The sequence below is a fragment of the Arachis hypogaea genome, chromosome 12 (genome assembly GCF_003086295.3).
Source record: "Arachis hypogaea cultivar Tifrunner chromosome 12, arahy.Tifrunner.gnm2.J5K5, whole genome shotgun sequence".
Lineage (NCBI taxonomy): Eukaryota > Viridiplantae > Streptophyta > Magnoliopsida > Fabales > Fabaceae > Arachis > Arachis hypogaea.
Window position 1 is genome coordinate 12,970,216 of NC_092047.1, and position 18,962 is coordinate 12,989,177.

An 18,962-nucleotide genomic window follows, 5' to 3' on the forward strand; every position below is an offset into this window, starting at 1 on the left:
AAAATCTCGTTAAAGTGGGTGCAAAATGTATTGAGTGAAGTATCTCGATTACTCTTAGGTATTGAATCAACAAAACCCTTTTGCATAAATAAGAATCCTTAACAAACTTCTAATAAATTGTTGCTAATTGGCTGGGACATAAAACTAACTACTGTTTTTATTGTTGCTAATAATTGGAGTTTCTTTAATGCCTTTAAAGATTAGCCTTTTGTTAATTAAGAATTGAAATAATCTACTGGAGATTTTTATCATTTTTTAGAGATCAAATCAATCTAAGAAAGATACTCCACATTAAAGAAAGTTAATTCAGTTGAATATAGCTCACACAACTATAAAATTACAAAGATAATCTCCTGTTTAATGTTCATACAATATTATAATGTTCTCTAACAACAAACAAGAAACACTAACATTTTTTATATTTTCTGTCTTAGTCATTTCATCAAATAATTGGTTTACGTTAATTGTGCATTGTTGCATTATGAAAATCAAAATCGAATAAGGTATAATTTGGATTTTGTACATTCAATTTAAACTCTATTATGAAAAACAAAAACAGCATGCTTTCCGAGTTAAGAAATTCATAATCATAATCATCATTGTGTTCATTGATGCACTATGAAAATCATTACAAAAATCATAAAATTAGAAGAGGGAGAAATTTCTTACTTCAATATTCTGTTCTTCTAACACTGATTCCATCATTGACATGGAGCGAGAGAGTGAAATTCTGAGTTGTTCTGCAGCTGAGAAGGAATGAGCGACAGAGAAGAAAATTTTTATCCAAGAATAAAAGGTAAAGCTTCAAGCTTTGTCAACGAAACTGCGATCGTCGAAGAGCGTATCCGGCTAGTTCCTTGGAGAGGAGCGTGAGAGAAAGCCGTTTGTGATAGCGCGTGAGACAGTCCTGATATAAAAACACATGCTGGTTGAATGATGGTTAGATCTTGTTATATTTGCTAGTTCCTGAGAGTTTTCGTAAATTGAAATTTAAATTTTTTAACATTTATTTAAGCAAACGAATGAATTAACCAATCAACCAATTAACTCAAGTTGATTGTGATACTTCTTATATATGATATGCTAATGACATCATTTATATATATATTTAATTGAATTATAGTTTTTCTCAAATTTCAATCATACTTTAGTGATGAGTTATGACAAAAATAAAGTAGAAATTTCATTTATTTTAATTTTTTGGTGTATACGTATATATTGTATAAAATAGTAATTATGGATCTCAATTTAAGTAATACAAATTTTAATTACAAAACAATTTAGAGCAATGTTAACTGAAAAGAATTTCACATATGAACAATTTTGTATAACTAAAATTTACATTTATATTTATCTAAATTATGTATAATCCACATATATAGTTCAACAAATGAGTGTCTAAATGATGGACCGGACATGATAAATAATTTAAAATTCAACTATTCGTGGACTATTTTTAACAATTAAGAATTGACAAGAATACTATTGAAGTATTGATAACTTCCGTCAAAAATAAATAAATAAAAATACCAACTTTAGTTCAAGATAAACATTACATTCTCGCTTTTCTCAAGATTAAAATACTATACATTGCACTAAAGGCATATATAAAAAGAAAGTAACGGAAGTATAATAAATTAAAATTGACTTACGTGACTTCAATTCGGAACCAAATCTTTTTGAGAGGAATGATTTATGATTTATCATGATCAGAATAAAAGGATGGTGTGTGAAGAATGGCATTGCTTGCTTATGCTTTTCTTTTGTCCGCAGGAATAATCTTGAAAAGGTTTTGAGACCAAATAAAAAGAATAAGAATAAGAATAATCCGTATTAATTTTGGGTTAAAGGAATTGAATTGGAATGATGTGATGTTGGTGCTAATTAGTTATATTTTGTGTTTGTGGTTCGTATAAATTCACCAATATGTTTTGCCTACGCAGCTTAGCTTTAAAACTTAGGATAATTTTATTATTATTCTTCGACACAAAAATAAAAATAAAGTAAAATTAAAAAAGTTGAAAGTGATTCCCCATTGAAAATTGAATAGTCAGACTCCACTTTGGGTATGGAATGAAGGCTAGTTGCCATTCAACCCCAAACAACCCTAAATTATTATATATTAGAAGCTTTATTAACTTAGATTTTATTTAGGTTTAATTATTATTTTGTTCCTATAATTTTATCATATTTGCAATTATATTTTTATAATATTCTTTTTTTAATTGAGTCCTTATACTATTTTTAATTTTATAATTAATTTTTTTTCGTATTAAAAACGTTAAAATTAACAAAATATTCTCCTAAAAAATATTTGGTTAAGAATTTAATTAGATTCTTAATTGTTGGTATCTTTAATTTATGAATAACTATTCTATTAACTCTAATATTTTTTGTATTGATAATAATTTAATTATAAAATTAAAAGTAGTATATAAATTTAATTAAAAAAATATATAAAAATCTAATTACAAATTTAGTGAAACTATAAGAATTAACAAAGTAATTTTTTATTTATTTATTATTTATAGGTAATATGATGATCTGTCTATGAAAAATACAGTAGTACAAGTATATATATATTTTATTTTTTTCAATCAACAAGGCCATGATAGTGCTAACCGTTTATAATAGAATTATTTAATATATATTCTCAGAATAATATTGTTTTATATTATCAATATATAAAAATAATACACTATTAAATATTTTTTTGTTATTAGAATAATCTATTATTATTAACATCATTGTTGATGAATATAATTATTATAATTATATACTCGCCTAATTCATTAATAAAATTATCCTGTATAAGAAAATGAATGAAGTTTTATATATAAAATTAACAATGAAAGAAAACCTTATTGTTGCTTGGACTTTGAAACAATGAAAGTTGAAGATTGTGGTACAACTACAACTACAACATGTGACTAAACTTTAAAGGAGGTCCCCCTCACTCTCCTATGATCTATTACTCACAAAGTCACAATCTTGAGGCCTTTTGATGTAAGAAAGCATCTTTTATTTTTTTCAGTATTTTTTTTTTACTTTATTTTTTTATAAAAAAATTAAAAAGAAAAAAGAAAAACAAAGACACTTTTTCAGTATTTTTTTATTTTATTTATTTTCACCTTTTTTTTTGTTTTTCACGATATTTCTCAACCCGTCAGATCAATGATTAATCCGTCGCGGATCAGAACTCCATTTAAGGGTTTGTCGCTAACTAATGGATTGTTACATACATAAGGCGAAATTCGAACTCTCGATACTAAATTTTTTGTTGGATTTCTAAAGTATTGCATAATAATAATAAAATATTAACATATAAATTTGGTTTTTGATTGATTGTCCTTTTTATTATAAAAAACTTCCAAACTCTGAATGCCCAAAAACATTTTGGGTCATCTAGTGATCCAACATATGTTGGAATATCTCTCATTGGGCTTAAGATTTAGAGTATTTTAATAACATTTTCGGTTATATACACACTCATGAACACGTCGGCTTTATTCTTCGCTAATCATCAATTAAGGTACATTTTTGAATCCAGGTACACTTTGTGTGAGGCTCAGGATCTCACCCACTTCAGATGGTAAAACATTCCATCGTCTACCAAAAAAAAAAAAGCAAAATGTTAAAAAATTAGTTATTCTCCTAATGGCTCATTTTGCATGGTCATTTGTGACTTTTGATTTTGATCAAACTAATTTCAGTCGAATATTTAATCTTCAGATCAAAAAAACTAAAATAAAAAATAGGGGTGAGCACGGGTAACAGGTACCCATTACCCGTTCGAATCCGAACCGAACCAATTAAATTGCTGGTTCTAAAATCAATGGGTAATCGGGTCCAACCCAAACCAAATCTGGCTTTCGTTAGTGATTGGTTCGAGTATCGGTTTTGGGGGTGCGGAACCCAGACTAACCCACGAACCCAATTATATATTAATTAAATAAAAAAATAAAAAAATATATATAGCTTTTCTATTAGACAATGATTATTCATTATTAATATGTTTGGATTTTAATGAGTTTAGTTTTTAATATATTGGGTGTTTAACATATTTGGATTATTTCTATTGATGTTACATGTTTATTGTACTTGTTGAATTTTTGAGATAAAAATTTGTTTTTTTTTTTAATTTCAAAATCATCGGGTATCCAATTACCCGAACCGAACCAATCTGTTCTTAATCGGTTTGGTTTGGTTCGGGTACATATACAAAAAAATACAAATCCAAATCAATCCGAACCAATTATATTTTGATCGGTTCGATTCTAATTTTACCATAAATTCGAACCAAACCGACCCGTCTTCACCCCTAATAAAAAACTTGTTTGGGCCTTAACCATAACTACGACTAAGAGTATGATAATTTTTTCCTATCCCGAAAACAAAGATATAATTGCTGGGACAAAAACTAAAATCAAAATTGATAATTATTGAGAAAGAAAAAGATTAAAAAAATTCTTTTAGGCTTTTGGTCATTTTTTTTTTGGGTATTACAATTATACAATGTACACACTAGACACTACCAAGTTCCAAAGTTTTATTTATTTGGTTTACAAGGCCGGAGATTAACTAACTGAACTAGGCCTTGCATTTCTTGGGCTTTCTTCTGCTTATTAATTATTGTAAATTTGAGAAACAGTTTATTAGCAAAAAAAAAAAACAATTGAGAAACAGTCAATCATTAAAATAACAAAGAGCAGGTCTTTTGTGTAATTGTGTGAGTGATGAAGTCACCAACTTTCATACGTATTTTTTTGAGATTTTATTTTTCTCTCTATTATTTCATAAAGTGTGATCTTCTACTATTTAAAAAAAAATTATTACACCAAAATCAAAGGTGATTGATTAGTTGATTAAATTTTGTTTTAATTAGCAAAATATATTTTCATCACAATGAAAAAAAAAAAACAGAAAATAGATTCTTTTAATTTTTTTTCTTTAATTATTTAGTAAAGTGTAATTTTGTATCTTATATTTTTAAGTAAGATAAAAAAATGTGTAAAAAAAGATATTAAATAATAAAATATCACCCTTTATTAAATAATTGAAAGAAAAATTTTGAGAAGATTCATTCCTTAATTTTTTTTCATGTGTACGCTAGAAACATATTTCGCTAATTAAAACAAAATTTAATCAACCAATCAATCACCTTTGATCTTGGTGTAATAGAAAATTTTTCTTTTTATAATCACTCTACACCTCTTAAAAGTTAAATCTAATTTAGTTTCAAATAGGCGCATATTTTACAATCTAATATATATATAAAGGAATCCGAAGAAATTTAGTGCATAATTTTTTTTTCTAAAATATCCTTCTCAAATATTCATCATAAAAAAAATTCGTTATTATTTATAAAATTTGAACACAAAAACTCCTAATAGAAAAATATCATACTTTCCCTGTTAACCATCAATGTTTATTACTGATACTAGTATAATATGGATTTCACACATTGTCAAATAGCACAAGAAAATGAGTAATTTGACTAATTTCATTAAAAAAAAAGTTACAAAAATGATTTGTTTTCATGAAATGACTTGGTGGTTGAGCTTATCTACTACTTACTATTACTACATACTTTTGCTTTGTTTTTGGGATTACACACGACACATAGATGATATCCCTTTCCTTTATCAAAATCCGAAGTGAAATATGTCACAAAAATGTGAATGATGTTCATTTCCCACCACCCTATCCTAATTAAATTAACAAGTAACATTGACAAATGGCAAAGAAGTCACAATCCTTTCAGTTAGGTTCCTTTTGTTTGTTCTTGTTTATCATTAATGCATGGAGCATCTTAGACTTTAGCACATAAGTGCCACTTTTCATCTCTTTTATTGCTTATTATTTGGGTCCCAATTAATCTTATTGTGTGTTGGGTTTTTTTCAAGCCGAGTCCGCAGCACGTTGCATACTTGAATAGTAACATTAATGTTCTCATATCTTTAACAACAATTTAGTTATAAGAATGTGATGCCACACAAATTAAAATAAAGCCAAACAAAACTTATTACAAAAAAAAAGTATTTTTATATTATATTTATTTATAAATATATGTATTATTTAATTTATTTTTAATATATATTTTATATTTTAATGTATATTTATATAAATGATTACTTTAATAGTTATTTTTTAGAGTAAATCACTTTATTAAACCAAACAACAAACAATGTAACGCAATTCACTCAAAGCCAAAATCGACACGTGAATCACCCAAGCCAACAATTCTATATAAATCGAAATAGAGTGGCCAGATTTCTTTTCCTTCATAAATTGAAACAATATTGGTTGAATTATGCGTTATCCAAGTAAATCTAAAAGGATTGTTTCGATTTATATGTACGTACACAAAGTATTCACGCCTCTTGGAGCGGTTGGGTATGACTGTTGGTCCATCGTATGGTAGCCAAAAACCCTCTACTATCGGAGGGGTGAATCCCATCCGATACACGCTGAATACTGACCTCAGGCTATACACCTCATGTACATAGGAGGTGCCAAGTCAGACGTGAATACGCACAACAAGCCAACGCATGAGAACATGGATAATGAAGTACTTGGAAATAATTGCAATCACATGTCTGCACCTACAGTGACACTCTATAACTACCAAGTGAAATCAAGCCAGTAGGGGTGGTCTCTGCCACTGTGAACTCAGAGTTCTCCCTATCATACAAAGTCACTGTAAAACACTGAGACGCCTTTAGATTTGCCTCTATAGCCTTAACTAGATGCTGACTAAATTGTTGTCCGATTCCCAACTGCGCCTTTGCCTCTCTTCCCTTGCGCACAAAAAGCTCGGCCAACCGTCCGTACGTGGACTTCACCAGAGAACACACTGGAAGGTTCCTAACCCCTTTAAGAATCGAATTCACACACTCAGAGATATTTGTCATCATATGCCCGAATTTCTATCCCTCGTCCCGATGTTGTGTCCATAGTGTATAGTCAATCCTGTTAGCCCAATCACACATGGCAGGGTCTTCAGAACGGAGGATATCAAACCAGTAGTCGAACTCCACTTCGATCTTGGCATAAGCCGCGTTCACCATAAGCCTCCGTGCATCCTTGCCCTTAAAGGTCAGGGCAAAGTTGACAGCCACATGTCAAATACAGAATACACGGTAGGCAGCTGGTGGTAGTCAACTGCCGTTAGGCGCCTCCAATGCAGCCTTTATGTCATTGTGCCGATCCGATATCACTAAGATGCCCGGCTGCAGAGTGACGTGCTGGTGGAGGTGGGAGAGGAAAAAGGACCATGACTCAGCATTCTCACCCTCCACAAGTGCGAATGCAACAGGTAGGATGTTGGAATTTTCGTCCTTAACAATTGCAACGAGCAATGTCCCCCCGTATTTCCCGTACAAGTGGGTACTATTGATGCTAACCAACGGCTTACAATGCCGGAAAGCCTCAATACATGGTGGGAATGTCCAAAAAAGACGGTGGAAGTACGCATGTGCTTCATCCACATGCCCACCCACACGCACAGGACTCATCCTCAGCATTGCAACACTACCCGGCATCGTCACCTGCACACCTAGAACCCATCGTGGCAACTCGCTGTATGACTCATCCCAGTCTCCATAGATCTGTGCCACTACCTTCTGCTTCGCCATCCAAACCCTCCTATAAGTCGGTCTAAAACTGAAATGTGCCTTTGTCGCATTCAGGAGTACCTTGATACACACGACAGCATCAGCTCTAACCATCGGCATTATGAATGCCGAGATCACATGATAGTCGAGACTCCTGTGGTCACTCGATATCGAGGTGGCTAGACAAGTTTGAGGGCCATTGTACCATTTCACCTCCCAAATCCCTTTGCGCTGCCGAAGACTTATCTGAATACACCATGCGCACCCATTGCCAAACTCCTTACACTTCCCATAATACTTGCGATAATTAGACTCAACCACTTTGTACTGAACCCCGCGTCAGATGCTATACGTCTTCACACTTAACACGGCCTCCTCTTTATCCTAAAACTGCTGACCAACCTGAAACTCTGTTACCCCCCCCCCCCCCCCCCCGCCTTCCTGTGTGCCTCTGGCACCGAATCCAGCTGGTTCGCCAGGAACCGCCTGCTGTCTCATGGCATCCAAGTCCAAGGTGGAAAAGTGAGGAGGGTACTGCTGCGTTCCTGAACTAGATCCTCCAGCACCCCCAACTGGATTGCTCCCTACTATATCTTCGCCACTCTCATCAGCAATCATGTCCAGCTCCACATCGTCATCCTCATCATCATCCCGCAATACATCATCTACACCATCCGATGCGAAACCATGCAATGAAAGTGGTTTCGTATCAACAATACCTACTTCTCCGTCACCACTGCGGTTTAGATCTGCTGCAAAGGATGGGGATGCAACCAACATTGCCTCAGGTGCAATCGCATGCATCGATGACGAGGCACCACTTGGCCTCGAAGTGGAACAGGCGGCCGTTGGAACGGGTTGGGAATTCTGGTTCGAACCGCCTGAGCTGGAAACCACATCCACAAGCTTGGCCAACAACTCAGGGGTCCTCACCTCGGGGAACTGCCGGCGACAATGGAATAGAACTTCCAAATCTTCATCACTACCTATTACTAACGAATCGTACTTCACGTCATCCTGCAAAACTGAGATTGGGATTCTATAAAACAATTTCTCAACCCGTTTCACGCCTTGCAACCCCAACTTCTCAAGAACTCATTGAAACTAGTTGAAGGTTTCAAAAAAAGACTAAGGGGATCCTTATCAGTGAACTTAATTCCTGACCGTGTTTTTTTCTTAATCGACCCTCTATAGTGCACTAATACTACAAAGCTCTCCTCATTAGCCATTGTAGTTTTTAGTCTCATTCAGAATTAACCTTGGTTCTATATTTAGGACGTTGGCTTCCTATTAAATCTAATCAGTCCCATTCGAATTACACCATGACACCATCCGTACATAAATCGAAACAGCATATTTAGATTTAGTATCGTCCCATTACATATAAATCGAAATACTCTGTTTAGATTTAGTAGGGATGCATTCCATTCTTCAGAAATCGAAACAGTACATATAGATTTACATGGATATGTTGTGTATGTACATATAAATCAAAACAACCCTTTTAGATTTACTTAGATAATGCATAATTCGACCAATGCTATTTTGATTTATGAAGAAAAAGAAATCTGGCCACTCTGTTTCGATTTATATAGAATTGCTGGCCAGGGTGATTCACGTGTCGATTTTGGTTTTGGGTGAATTGCGTTACATTGTTTGTTGTTTAGTTTAATAAAGTGATTTACCCTATTTTTTATGTATATACAGATATTAATGTTAGTAATTTCATAAAATTAGTAATTTACGTACCTTCAGCCATTGTCAATAATCTTAAATTCTGATTTAGAACTTTTAATTCTTAAACCACAAACACAGATGGAATCGAAATATTTTTGTTGTGATAATTTAAATTGAAAACTCAAACTTTATAAATTTTATGAATAATTATATTTTTTCTATCAAAAACAAACTAACTGCCAATATAATTCATTAATAAATTTTTTAATAATTATAATACCATTCAAACTAATTTCTATATTAACAAATTAGATTACAAATAAAATAAAAATTCTAACAACTAATACTATAGCTAATCATTTAATTAATATGAACAAATTAATTCAAATTATATATTACATACACATACCATATAATTTTTTAGGTAAATTACATATTTAAATAAAATAGAGTTTAAGATTATCCAAATACAACAAATAAAAATGAGAAAGTATGAGGAGTCAATAGAATATTTGTACAATGTGTACAATGGAGGTTTAGGGAGTATTAGAGGTATAATTATTAGTATTACATTTTCCTATCAGTTGAATCTTTTGGGATGAGTGGTATCATGACATGGTATTAGAGCTATAGATTCGAAAGGTCAAGAGTTCGATCCTTGGTGAATCCAAAAATATGTTTATTATCCCTAGTACTCGGATGATTATTCTAGATAATATGTGAGATGTTCATTTTGTAACTCAATAACCCATTGTACACATTGTACAAATAGTCCATTGTCTCCCTAACAACTCAATAAAAATTAGTTACACCTAGATATTGTAACAACTCTATCTAAACTACTAATTGGTTATATCTTAGATATCAAAGCATGAAAAACTCATAAATAGCTAAATGTTTGCACGGTGTATGAAGAAGAAAAAATGACGAATAAAACTTTGTAACTCATATAGCGATTTATACACAAATATTTTTTTAACTTCAAATTACATCTAAAAAAAATTAATTTATTTACAGAAGATAATAACAGCACTCTTATTTGATAACGCCTAATTTTTTGTACAAATTCATACAAACCGTAATACATTATTAAAATAGAAATGGCGTTATTATCTTCTATAAATAAATTAACTTTTTTTAACTTTAATTTAGCTATAAAAAAATATCCATACATAAATCGTGATAGATTACAGAATTTTATTATTCACTTTTTCTTTTTCATAAACTGCACTAACGTGTAGCAATTTATGAATATTTTGTGTTTTAATATAATCCGCGATTAGTTAAAAAAATTTACATACAAATTATTAAACCTCTTTAAACGGTAGCGATTTACATAAGAAAAAATTTAGAGATAAGTATTTTTATTAAAATTTGATCAGTATTTAATCAATAAAAAAATATATAATCTCACATTATTAAAATATTAATAATAACTAATTAATAATTATAAATTACCAAACCTACTAATCTCTTAGCACTACTCTTTACATAAAGTTATTACACAACTCAGATGTAACCAATTCTTATGTTACATGATTCTTCCCCTTACTTTAATAATGATGAACCCATTTATTTAAATAAATTTATTCAAACCTCTTTTTTTTCCATTTTTTCTTGCCAATGGAAAATCATGAATTTGGCATTGTTATAATGGATTTTTTGAAAAAGTTTGTGATTCTTTCTCCCCATTACCCCTATCAAAGATTTTCTTAAGCATAAACTAATAATAATAATAATAATAATATATTCAATAATGATTTTTTAAAGTGTAATTACCCTATCATATGTATGTATTATTTCTTTCTGTCAATGTCAGATTTTTAAAGTATAATATAGTATATAGCTTGCTGGATTTTTTCTCAATCCAGGGGCAATAATAATTGAATACAAGTCACATAGGGAATCTTGAGGGGAAAAAATAATAATTAATTTGGTCCCCATCCACAATAATATATGTATGATCACCATCAATAGGATAAGAAGAAAAAAGAAGACACTATTTTTGGTCATATACATCATCATCATCATCTCATCTGCTTCAGCATGAAACAAGGGGGAGAAAACCATGAGCGAAAATAAAATAAAATAAAAATTATTACTCATTAATTTCTTGAAGAAAAAAAAAAACTCTACATCCTCATCTCTTATCTCTCTATTTGCATGGATGGGAAAAGAAAAACAAAAAAAACCACAAAACTTCAAAAAGGGGTTGAAAATTCGTGACTAGCTTAATTAGGTTGATTATCCTCATCATGAAATTGCAACACTTTTTTTAGGCCGTTGGGAAATGAGTGAAGTCAAAAATGATATCCTTTATCATCAAATTATTATAAATTTTCTGCTGCACCATCTAACACCATCTCTTTGTGGCGGCATTCTTCGCAGCAGAAGGCTTTGTCCCCTCTATCAAAAAAAAAAAAAAGAAAAAAAATAAATTCATACCAAAATTATATTATAAGAATATAAGACAAAAAATGAATCAAAGAATCTACTTATTAATTAATAATGTTGATTATTAGCTAGGGTTGTGTATTTCTAATGATTTATATAAATCTCACACCATAAGATTAGGTAAAATTTAATGGATTCTAATGTCAGAGAAGGTACAAATTAACCAAATAAAATAAAAACAAAAAATAAATAAAGCGAACACTATATTTTTATTATTTACAACTTTAAAAACATTTAAGTCTATGCATGAGTCCTTTCAAATATATATTAGCTAAATTAATTTAAATTTAGCATCATCATTAATAAGGGAGTATACAACTTACACTTATAATTAATTCAACAAAAATACTATTTGTACACTAAAATCAGCCACTAATATATTTATATATAAATATATGTAGTTTAATTTATTTTCAATGTGTATTTATATTCCAGCATGCTGATGATTAATTTTAGTGTACATTTAACATAACTCTTAATTCAAATATATATTTACATGAATGATTTATATTAAAAAAAAGAAGAAGAAAAGAATATAACATAGAGAAAATTAAAATTAAAGAAGCTAAGAATAATGTCTATATACCTGTAAATGAAGATGTCTTTTGTGTGTTCAAGATGCTTCTTGCAAGTGTAACAAAAGCTGAGAAAATTATTGAATGAAGCTATTGTTGATGATGAAGAAGAAGGAGAAGAGTAGTAGGTTTCCACAATGCAATTATCAACAAATATATGAGTCTTTCTTGGATTAGGACCATTATGTGTTGTCACACATGTGTATTCCTCACTAAGCTCCATCTCACTCAAATTCATCATAACAAATGATGATTCTGAAGAAGAAGAACAACAACAACAAGAATAAGAACAACAACCCTTATTACTATTATTATTATTATTATTATTGGTTTTCACTCTAAGCTGAGTTCCAAAGAGGATATTATTATTGTTGTTGTTGTTGTTTCCACTATTCTCATGATGATGATGATGATGATGAATTGGATCATCATCTTTGAGGGTTCCAACAAGAGCAAGACCAATTCCTTCTTTTGAATAGTTCATAGTCTTGTTCTTGTTGTTGGAAGAGTGCAATATTCTTGGGGATATGTTATTCTCATATGAGAATGGAATATTATCCCTAAGTGGGGAGAGTACTGTTTTTGTATCAAGAATTGATGTTGGGCTTGGTAAGGCTTCAATTCCTGAGAGACATTTCATAGTGAAATCTCTCAATTTTGGTAGGGAACAAAGTAGAGATGGAATTGTGGTTGTTTTTGCATCATGATTTGTTTTTGGTGATTGAGAATTATTTTGATGATTATGATGATGATCAGAAATTAAGTTTGGCTTGTTCATAGCCCTTGATCTTCTGTTCCTTAGTAGCATAATATAATTCCCTTCCTCCAAGGTCCACCCCAGAAAACAAACTAAATTTTCACACTGACAAAAATTGCAACAAAAAAAAGTAATAACAATAATCAAATATATAATTCAAAAAATAAAAAATATAATAATACAAACAAAAATTAGATATGATGCCTTGAACATGAACTTACCAATACTATAGGTTGAGTACTTGAGTGATGTTGTATTATACAAAGAAATCAACTATGTATATGTGATAAAATTGAACACTTGAGGATTATTCAAGGATCCTTTTAGTGTTGGCGGCAAAAAAGAAAACAGAAAAAAAAGGAATCTAATTGAAGTGGGAATGTTTCTGAATTCGTGACAAAGTTGGTTTGAAACTAACTGAACTGAAACTGCTTCTTCTCAAACTCTCTGTTAGATATGAAAAATAAAGTTAAACTAAATAAAACCAAGAAAAGAAAAAAAGGAAACAAATTAAAAAGCTTCACTTGTTAATTTTCCCTTTCATGAAAGTAGAAAAAGAGAATTTATTCTCCTATCATAATCATAAACTCTTGTTGGTGCAACATGTAATGCAAAAACTGTGCTTGCTAGAAGATTTTTTTTTTTCTTTTGTTAATTTTGATTCTATAACTTTATGTTAGATCAAATAGAAAGAGAATAAGAAAAAAAAAAAAAAGAGATAGCTAGAGAGATAGAGAAGCTTTTTTGATCTTTCAGTTAAGATAGAGAGGGATGGAGAGAGACATGTTTTGAAATAAAGATAATGGCTTTTAAAGGAAGGGAGAGGAACCAAAAGAAAGAAAAGAAACAAAGTAAGAACGTTGTTGTGTGCATGACAAATCAAACTTTACTAATAACTTCAAAGTTTTGCTTTCATATATCATTATCAATCTCACCTTTTATTTTATTTATTTATCTATTTTGTTCATTAGTGTTTAAAGTCGTAGTATATATACTCAATTTGCTCCATTGCTGTTTCATAAGGTTTTTATTTGTTTAAATACATACATTTTTTTTTATTTTTTATTTTACATTATTTTTGAAAAATTTGCAATAATTTTATACATTATTTTACATTTTCATATCCACTGTTTACAAAATAAAAAATATTTTTTTTATTTTAATTTTGCAGTTATTATTATTATCATAAATATATTTTATCCAAATTCGTACTCACAGCATAATAAAAAAAAAGTATACAATATATAAAAATTAACGAGTACATACATGAAAATTGAAAATACAAAGTATAATTGGAATTAATGAGTACATGAAAATTAAAAATTATAATTTGATATTTTTTTTAACATATATTGAGTTTTACTTTCTCTTTTAATTATTTTATTATCCTTAATTTTAAACGTTTATATTTTATTTATCATGTAATGAAATATATCTATATTTTTAACCAAAAAAAATTAGATAATTCTTCAGATTAAATATTTTTGTGTATGATAACGAATAAACGTAAATTACCAGAATAAAAATGAAACTAAGTAAATTGGTGTTGGTAGATCAATTTATCAATTCCAATATGAAATCTTATTTGAAATAAGTTAAACTTTGGTGAATTTAGTATAATGGAAACTCGCTCTCCTAGAGTTTCACCACTAGAGGATGACCAAATGCAAAGAAGCACGAAAAAAGTGAAGACTCGCCGAGAGGTGGAACTACACAAGCCTCCCGACTGTATGGATATTATGCCAAGTGATGAAAGTGCCATAAAACCAACACCAAAAGGCTCCTATAAGGATACTCTTTTGACTGGCCCTGGTTTGGGAGGCTATCATGAGGAAGATGAACCAATAGACATAGACGATGATGGTCCTAATCCTGAAGATAAGTGGTACAAAGACAATGAAGAACGAGAGAACGAAGATAAACCTTTTGACCCTTGTCCCACGATCCCAGTGTCAAAGGAGGAGTTTGAAGAATGGTGTAAACCATGGAAAAGTGCACTCATGGTCAAGGTTCTAGGAAAAAGGATGTCTTTTGCATTCATGGAGCAACGATTACATAGAGACTGGGCTAATAAAGGTAAGATTCATGTTATTGATATGAATCGTGATTATTTTTTAGTTCACTTTTCAGATGAGGAGGATTATTCGCATGCACTTATGGAAGGACCTTGGATGATTGCGGGACACTACCTCATTGTGCAAAGATGGAGACCCTTCTTCCTCGCAGGCTCAACGGAAGTTAGAAAAATTGCCGCTTGGATTCGCATTCCGAATCTCCCAATTGAGCTATACAACCAACGGTTTCTTTGGAGGGTAGGCTCGGCCATCGGACATATGCTCAAAATTGATCGTACTACATCCATTCATTCGAGGGGAAAGTTTGCACGTATTTGTGTCGAGATAGACCTTGCTAAGCAATTAGTACCGCGGATCTCCGTGCTTGGGTGCGAACTTCATCTGGAGTATGAAGGCCTTTACCAAATCTGCTTTTCCTGCGGCAAGTATGGTCATAGGGCGGAGCAATGTATGGAGAATCCGGTGGCTAACGGTGATCCTGTGGACGTAGCAGCTGCTGAAGAAAGCTCCACAACGGAAGGGAAGGCTGCAACGGTTGAAAACCAAAATGGAAAGAATGAATTTTCATCCAATCAGCGTGATCCTAGTACCGAAAATATCTCCACTGACTTCGGACCTTGGATGCTAGTTAAAAGATATAGTAAAAAAAAGAAAGTCCCATTAAGGCAAGGAAGATCCTCCGCCGTTCAAGATCATGCCACTATATATAATTCCGAAGAGGATAATTCTCCAAGAAAGAAAGATATGGAATCAGGGTCTCGATTTATTATATTACATGAGGAAAGGCAAGAGAACATGCATGAAATTGTAAATCATGAGGAAAAGGCCCAAGAAGAGCCAAATCAATGTGGGCCTCAAAAGCCACAAGCCCAACTTGTGAATGGTAAAACCCAATCCGTGCAAAAAAAGATCCTAAGACCAGGCGCCGGGAAAAATCCACAAAATCAAAGGAAATCAATCTCCCATCCAAAACTTGGAACCGACCCAAATGGAAAAGGAAATAGAAACAAAATTAAAATTCCTGAAGACTCTAATGTGAACCCTAAAGGATTGGAAGCCTCACCAAGTTCCGTGAAAGGGAAAGGCAAAAAGGTTGAAATCGAAGACATGGAGCTTGTCGTCAGGGAATATATGAAACGTATGGAGAAAGATCAATGGGAAGCCTCCGAAGTGTTGAAGAAGGCTAGTGCTAATTTGGGAAACCATACCATAAGAGACAATCTTCTGTTCAACTCTGGGCACAACCAAATGAGAACGGAGGCGCCAACTGTGGTCGCTGGAACTACTAGCAGCCTAGCAAAACATGCGGACACCACTATGGGTGATGTTATGATGGATGGCAAGAAAGAGGAGTCTACCTCCCGGGACCAAGCTGGTCCAGATCAGAGGGCCTCTGGCCGTAAATGACATTGGTCCTATGTGACCCCTCCTCTACGTTTTAGTTTTAATGATGAACATCATTAGTTGGAATTGCCGCGGTGTTGGCAGTAAAGCCTTCCCCTCCCTCATCAGAGATCTTCGACATGAATATGGGGTGAACTTCATCATCCTTCTTGAAACTCAGATCAGCGGTGATCGAGGGAAGCAGATTAGGGATAAGATGGGCTTTGATAAGTCTTATGTTGTGGAAGCAGTGGGTCGCGCTGGTGGTATCTGGTGCTTGTGGGATTCTTCTAAATGGATAGTTGAAGTGCTGGAACACGATAGGCAATTTGTGCACCTCAAAATATCTGGTAATAATCATAACCCTTGGCTCCTTACAGCTATTTATGGCAATCCTCATAAGGTGTATAGGAGGTCTCTATGGAATTCTCTAAAAGAGTATGCCAATAATGTTATCCTTCCTTGGTGTCTGATGGGCGATTTCAACGCGATGCTACACAACCATGAGAAGCAGGGAGGGGCAATTAATAACGGTCAAAGTGCCTGTAAGGACTTTCAAGACTGTGTCTCCACTTGCGGTTTAGTCGATTTGGGTTTCTCTGGCTGGCCCTTCACCTGGAAGAGAGGGAACCTTGCGGAGAGGTTGGATAGGGGGTTGAGTAATCTGGACTGGCAAATTGCTTTTCCTGAAGCAAGAATAAAGCATCTGCCCATGCTCAAGTCAGATCATTCACCTATATGCCTTCAACTTCTTTCTCCTATGGATCATAATAGAGGTCGACGCCCCTTCCGCTTTCTTGCTTCTTGGCTTACTCACCCTGATTTTGGAAATGTGGTTAATAATTCTTGGAATATTCAGACCTCCTGGACTGAGGGTTTATCGACATTTAAAGACCATATCAGGGATTGGAACAGGTCGGTGTTTGGGAATATTTTCAAACGAAAGCAGAAAATCCTTAGAAGATTACAAGGCATAACCAGCAGTTTGATATACAATTCAAATCCTTTTCTTGATAAGCTACAACAGGACCTATGGCGAGAGTATGAAGATATCCTTATCCAAGAAGAAATTCTTTGGTTCCAGAAGTCTAGGTGCAAGTGGATTGAGTTTGGGGATCGCAATACGAAATTTTTTCATGGCTCAACTATGATCCGAAGACGTAGAAACAAGATTGTGTCTCTCCAGGATGATAATGGAAATTGGGTCACAGACAAGGCAACTCTCGAGGTTATGGCTACTTCCTTCTTCATGGATCTCTATTCTGACAACTCTATAAATGTTCCTTACATTGTAAATAATATGTTTCCCAATCTTAATAGTACTGATTTGCAAAGCTTGAACCAAGAGGTATCTAATGCTGATATTAAAGATGCTATCTTTAGTATTGGAAGCTGGAAAGCCCCAGGAAGAGACGGTCTACAAGCCATTTTCTATCAGAGTCAGTGGAATAGAATTGGGGATGATGTCTGCAACCTGATAAAGAATATCTTCAACCAACCTGACAAGATTGGAGAGGTTAATGAAACTCTTATTACTCTTATCCCTAAAGTAGATCCTGTTACTCACCTTAAACAATTGCGGCCCATCAGCCTATGTAATGTATCCTATAAGGTGGTTACAAAAATCTTGGCAAATCGCCTGAGAAAAATTATGGATAAATTGGTGATGCCTACTCAATGTAGCTTTGTTCCGGGGAGACACAGTTCCGATAACATCATCATCACCCAAGAAGTCATCCACTCTATGCGACAAAAAAAAGGGAAGAAAGGATGGATGGCCATCAAGATTGACTTGGAGAAAGCTTATGACCGGTTAAAATGGAGTTTCATCAGTGACACCCTTATGGATATTGGTCTTCCCCAAATGTTTATAAAGTTAATTCTTAACTGCATCTCAACTGCTAAGATGAGAGTCCTGTGGAATGGTGAAGAGTTGGAAGAGTTCTCCCCCTTAAGAGGCATCAGACAGGGAGATCCTATATCTCCCTACATCTTTGTTCTCTGTATTGAGAGGCTGTCCCAGCTTATTGGTGCAGCGGTGGATCATAAATTCTGGAAGCCTATCAGGCTGAAAAAGGACGGCCCACCTATCTCTCATCTCTGCTTTGCAGATGACCTTATCCTGTTTGCTGAAGCCAGTCTAGATCAAGCCAATGTTATTAACAAGTGCCTTGAGGCATTTTGTGAAAGCTCCGGGCAGAAAGTCAGTAAAGAAAAGACTCGTATTTTCTTTTCCAAGAATGTGGGGCATAATGTCCGAACAGAGATAAGCAACACGTTGCAATTTGCCAGGACTGATGACTTAGGGAAATACCTAGGTGTTCCTATTCTTCACTCTAAAGTCTCAAGAAATACCTTTGAAGATATCATCAACAAACTCAATACCAGGCTCAATTCCTGGAAAGCCTCATCTCTTTCTCTTGCG

At 33.0% G+C, this 18,962-nt stretch overlaps 1 protein-coding gene across 1 annotated transcript; it reads right to left on the minus strand.

Moving 5' to 3' along the window:
- Positions 1-11,201: 11,201 nt before the first annotated feature.
- On the minus strand, positions 11,202-13,995 carry LOC112726901 (FCS-Like Zinc finger 8). The gene is made up of 3 exons (XM_025776456.3): positions 13,301-13,995; positions 12,334-13,184; positions 11,202-11,699 (listed from the first exon to the last, which is right to left on the minus strand). Exons 2-3 carry the CDS (start codon positions 13,128-13,130, stop codon positions 11,624-11,626), a joined length of 873 nt encoding a protein of 290 aa, XP_025632241.1. The 5' UTR covers positions 13,131-13,184; positions 13,301-13,995; the 3' UTR covers positions 11,202-11,623.
- Between the last annotated feature and the right edge of the window lie 4,967 nt (positions 13,996-18,962).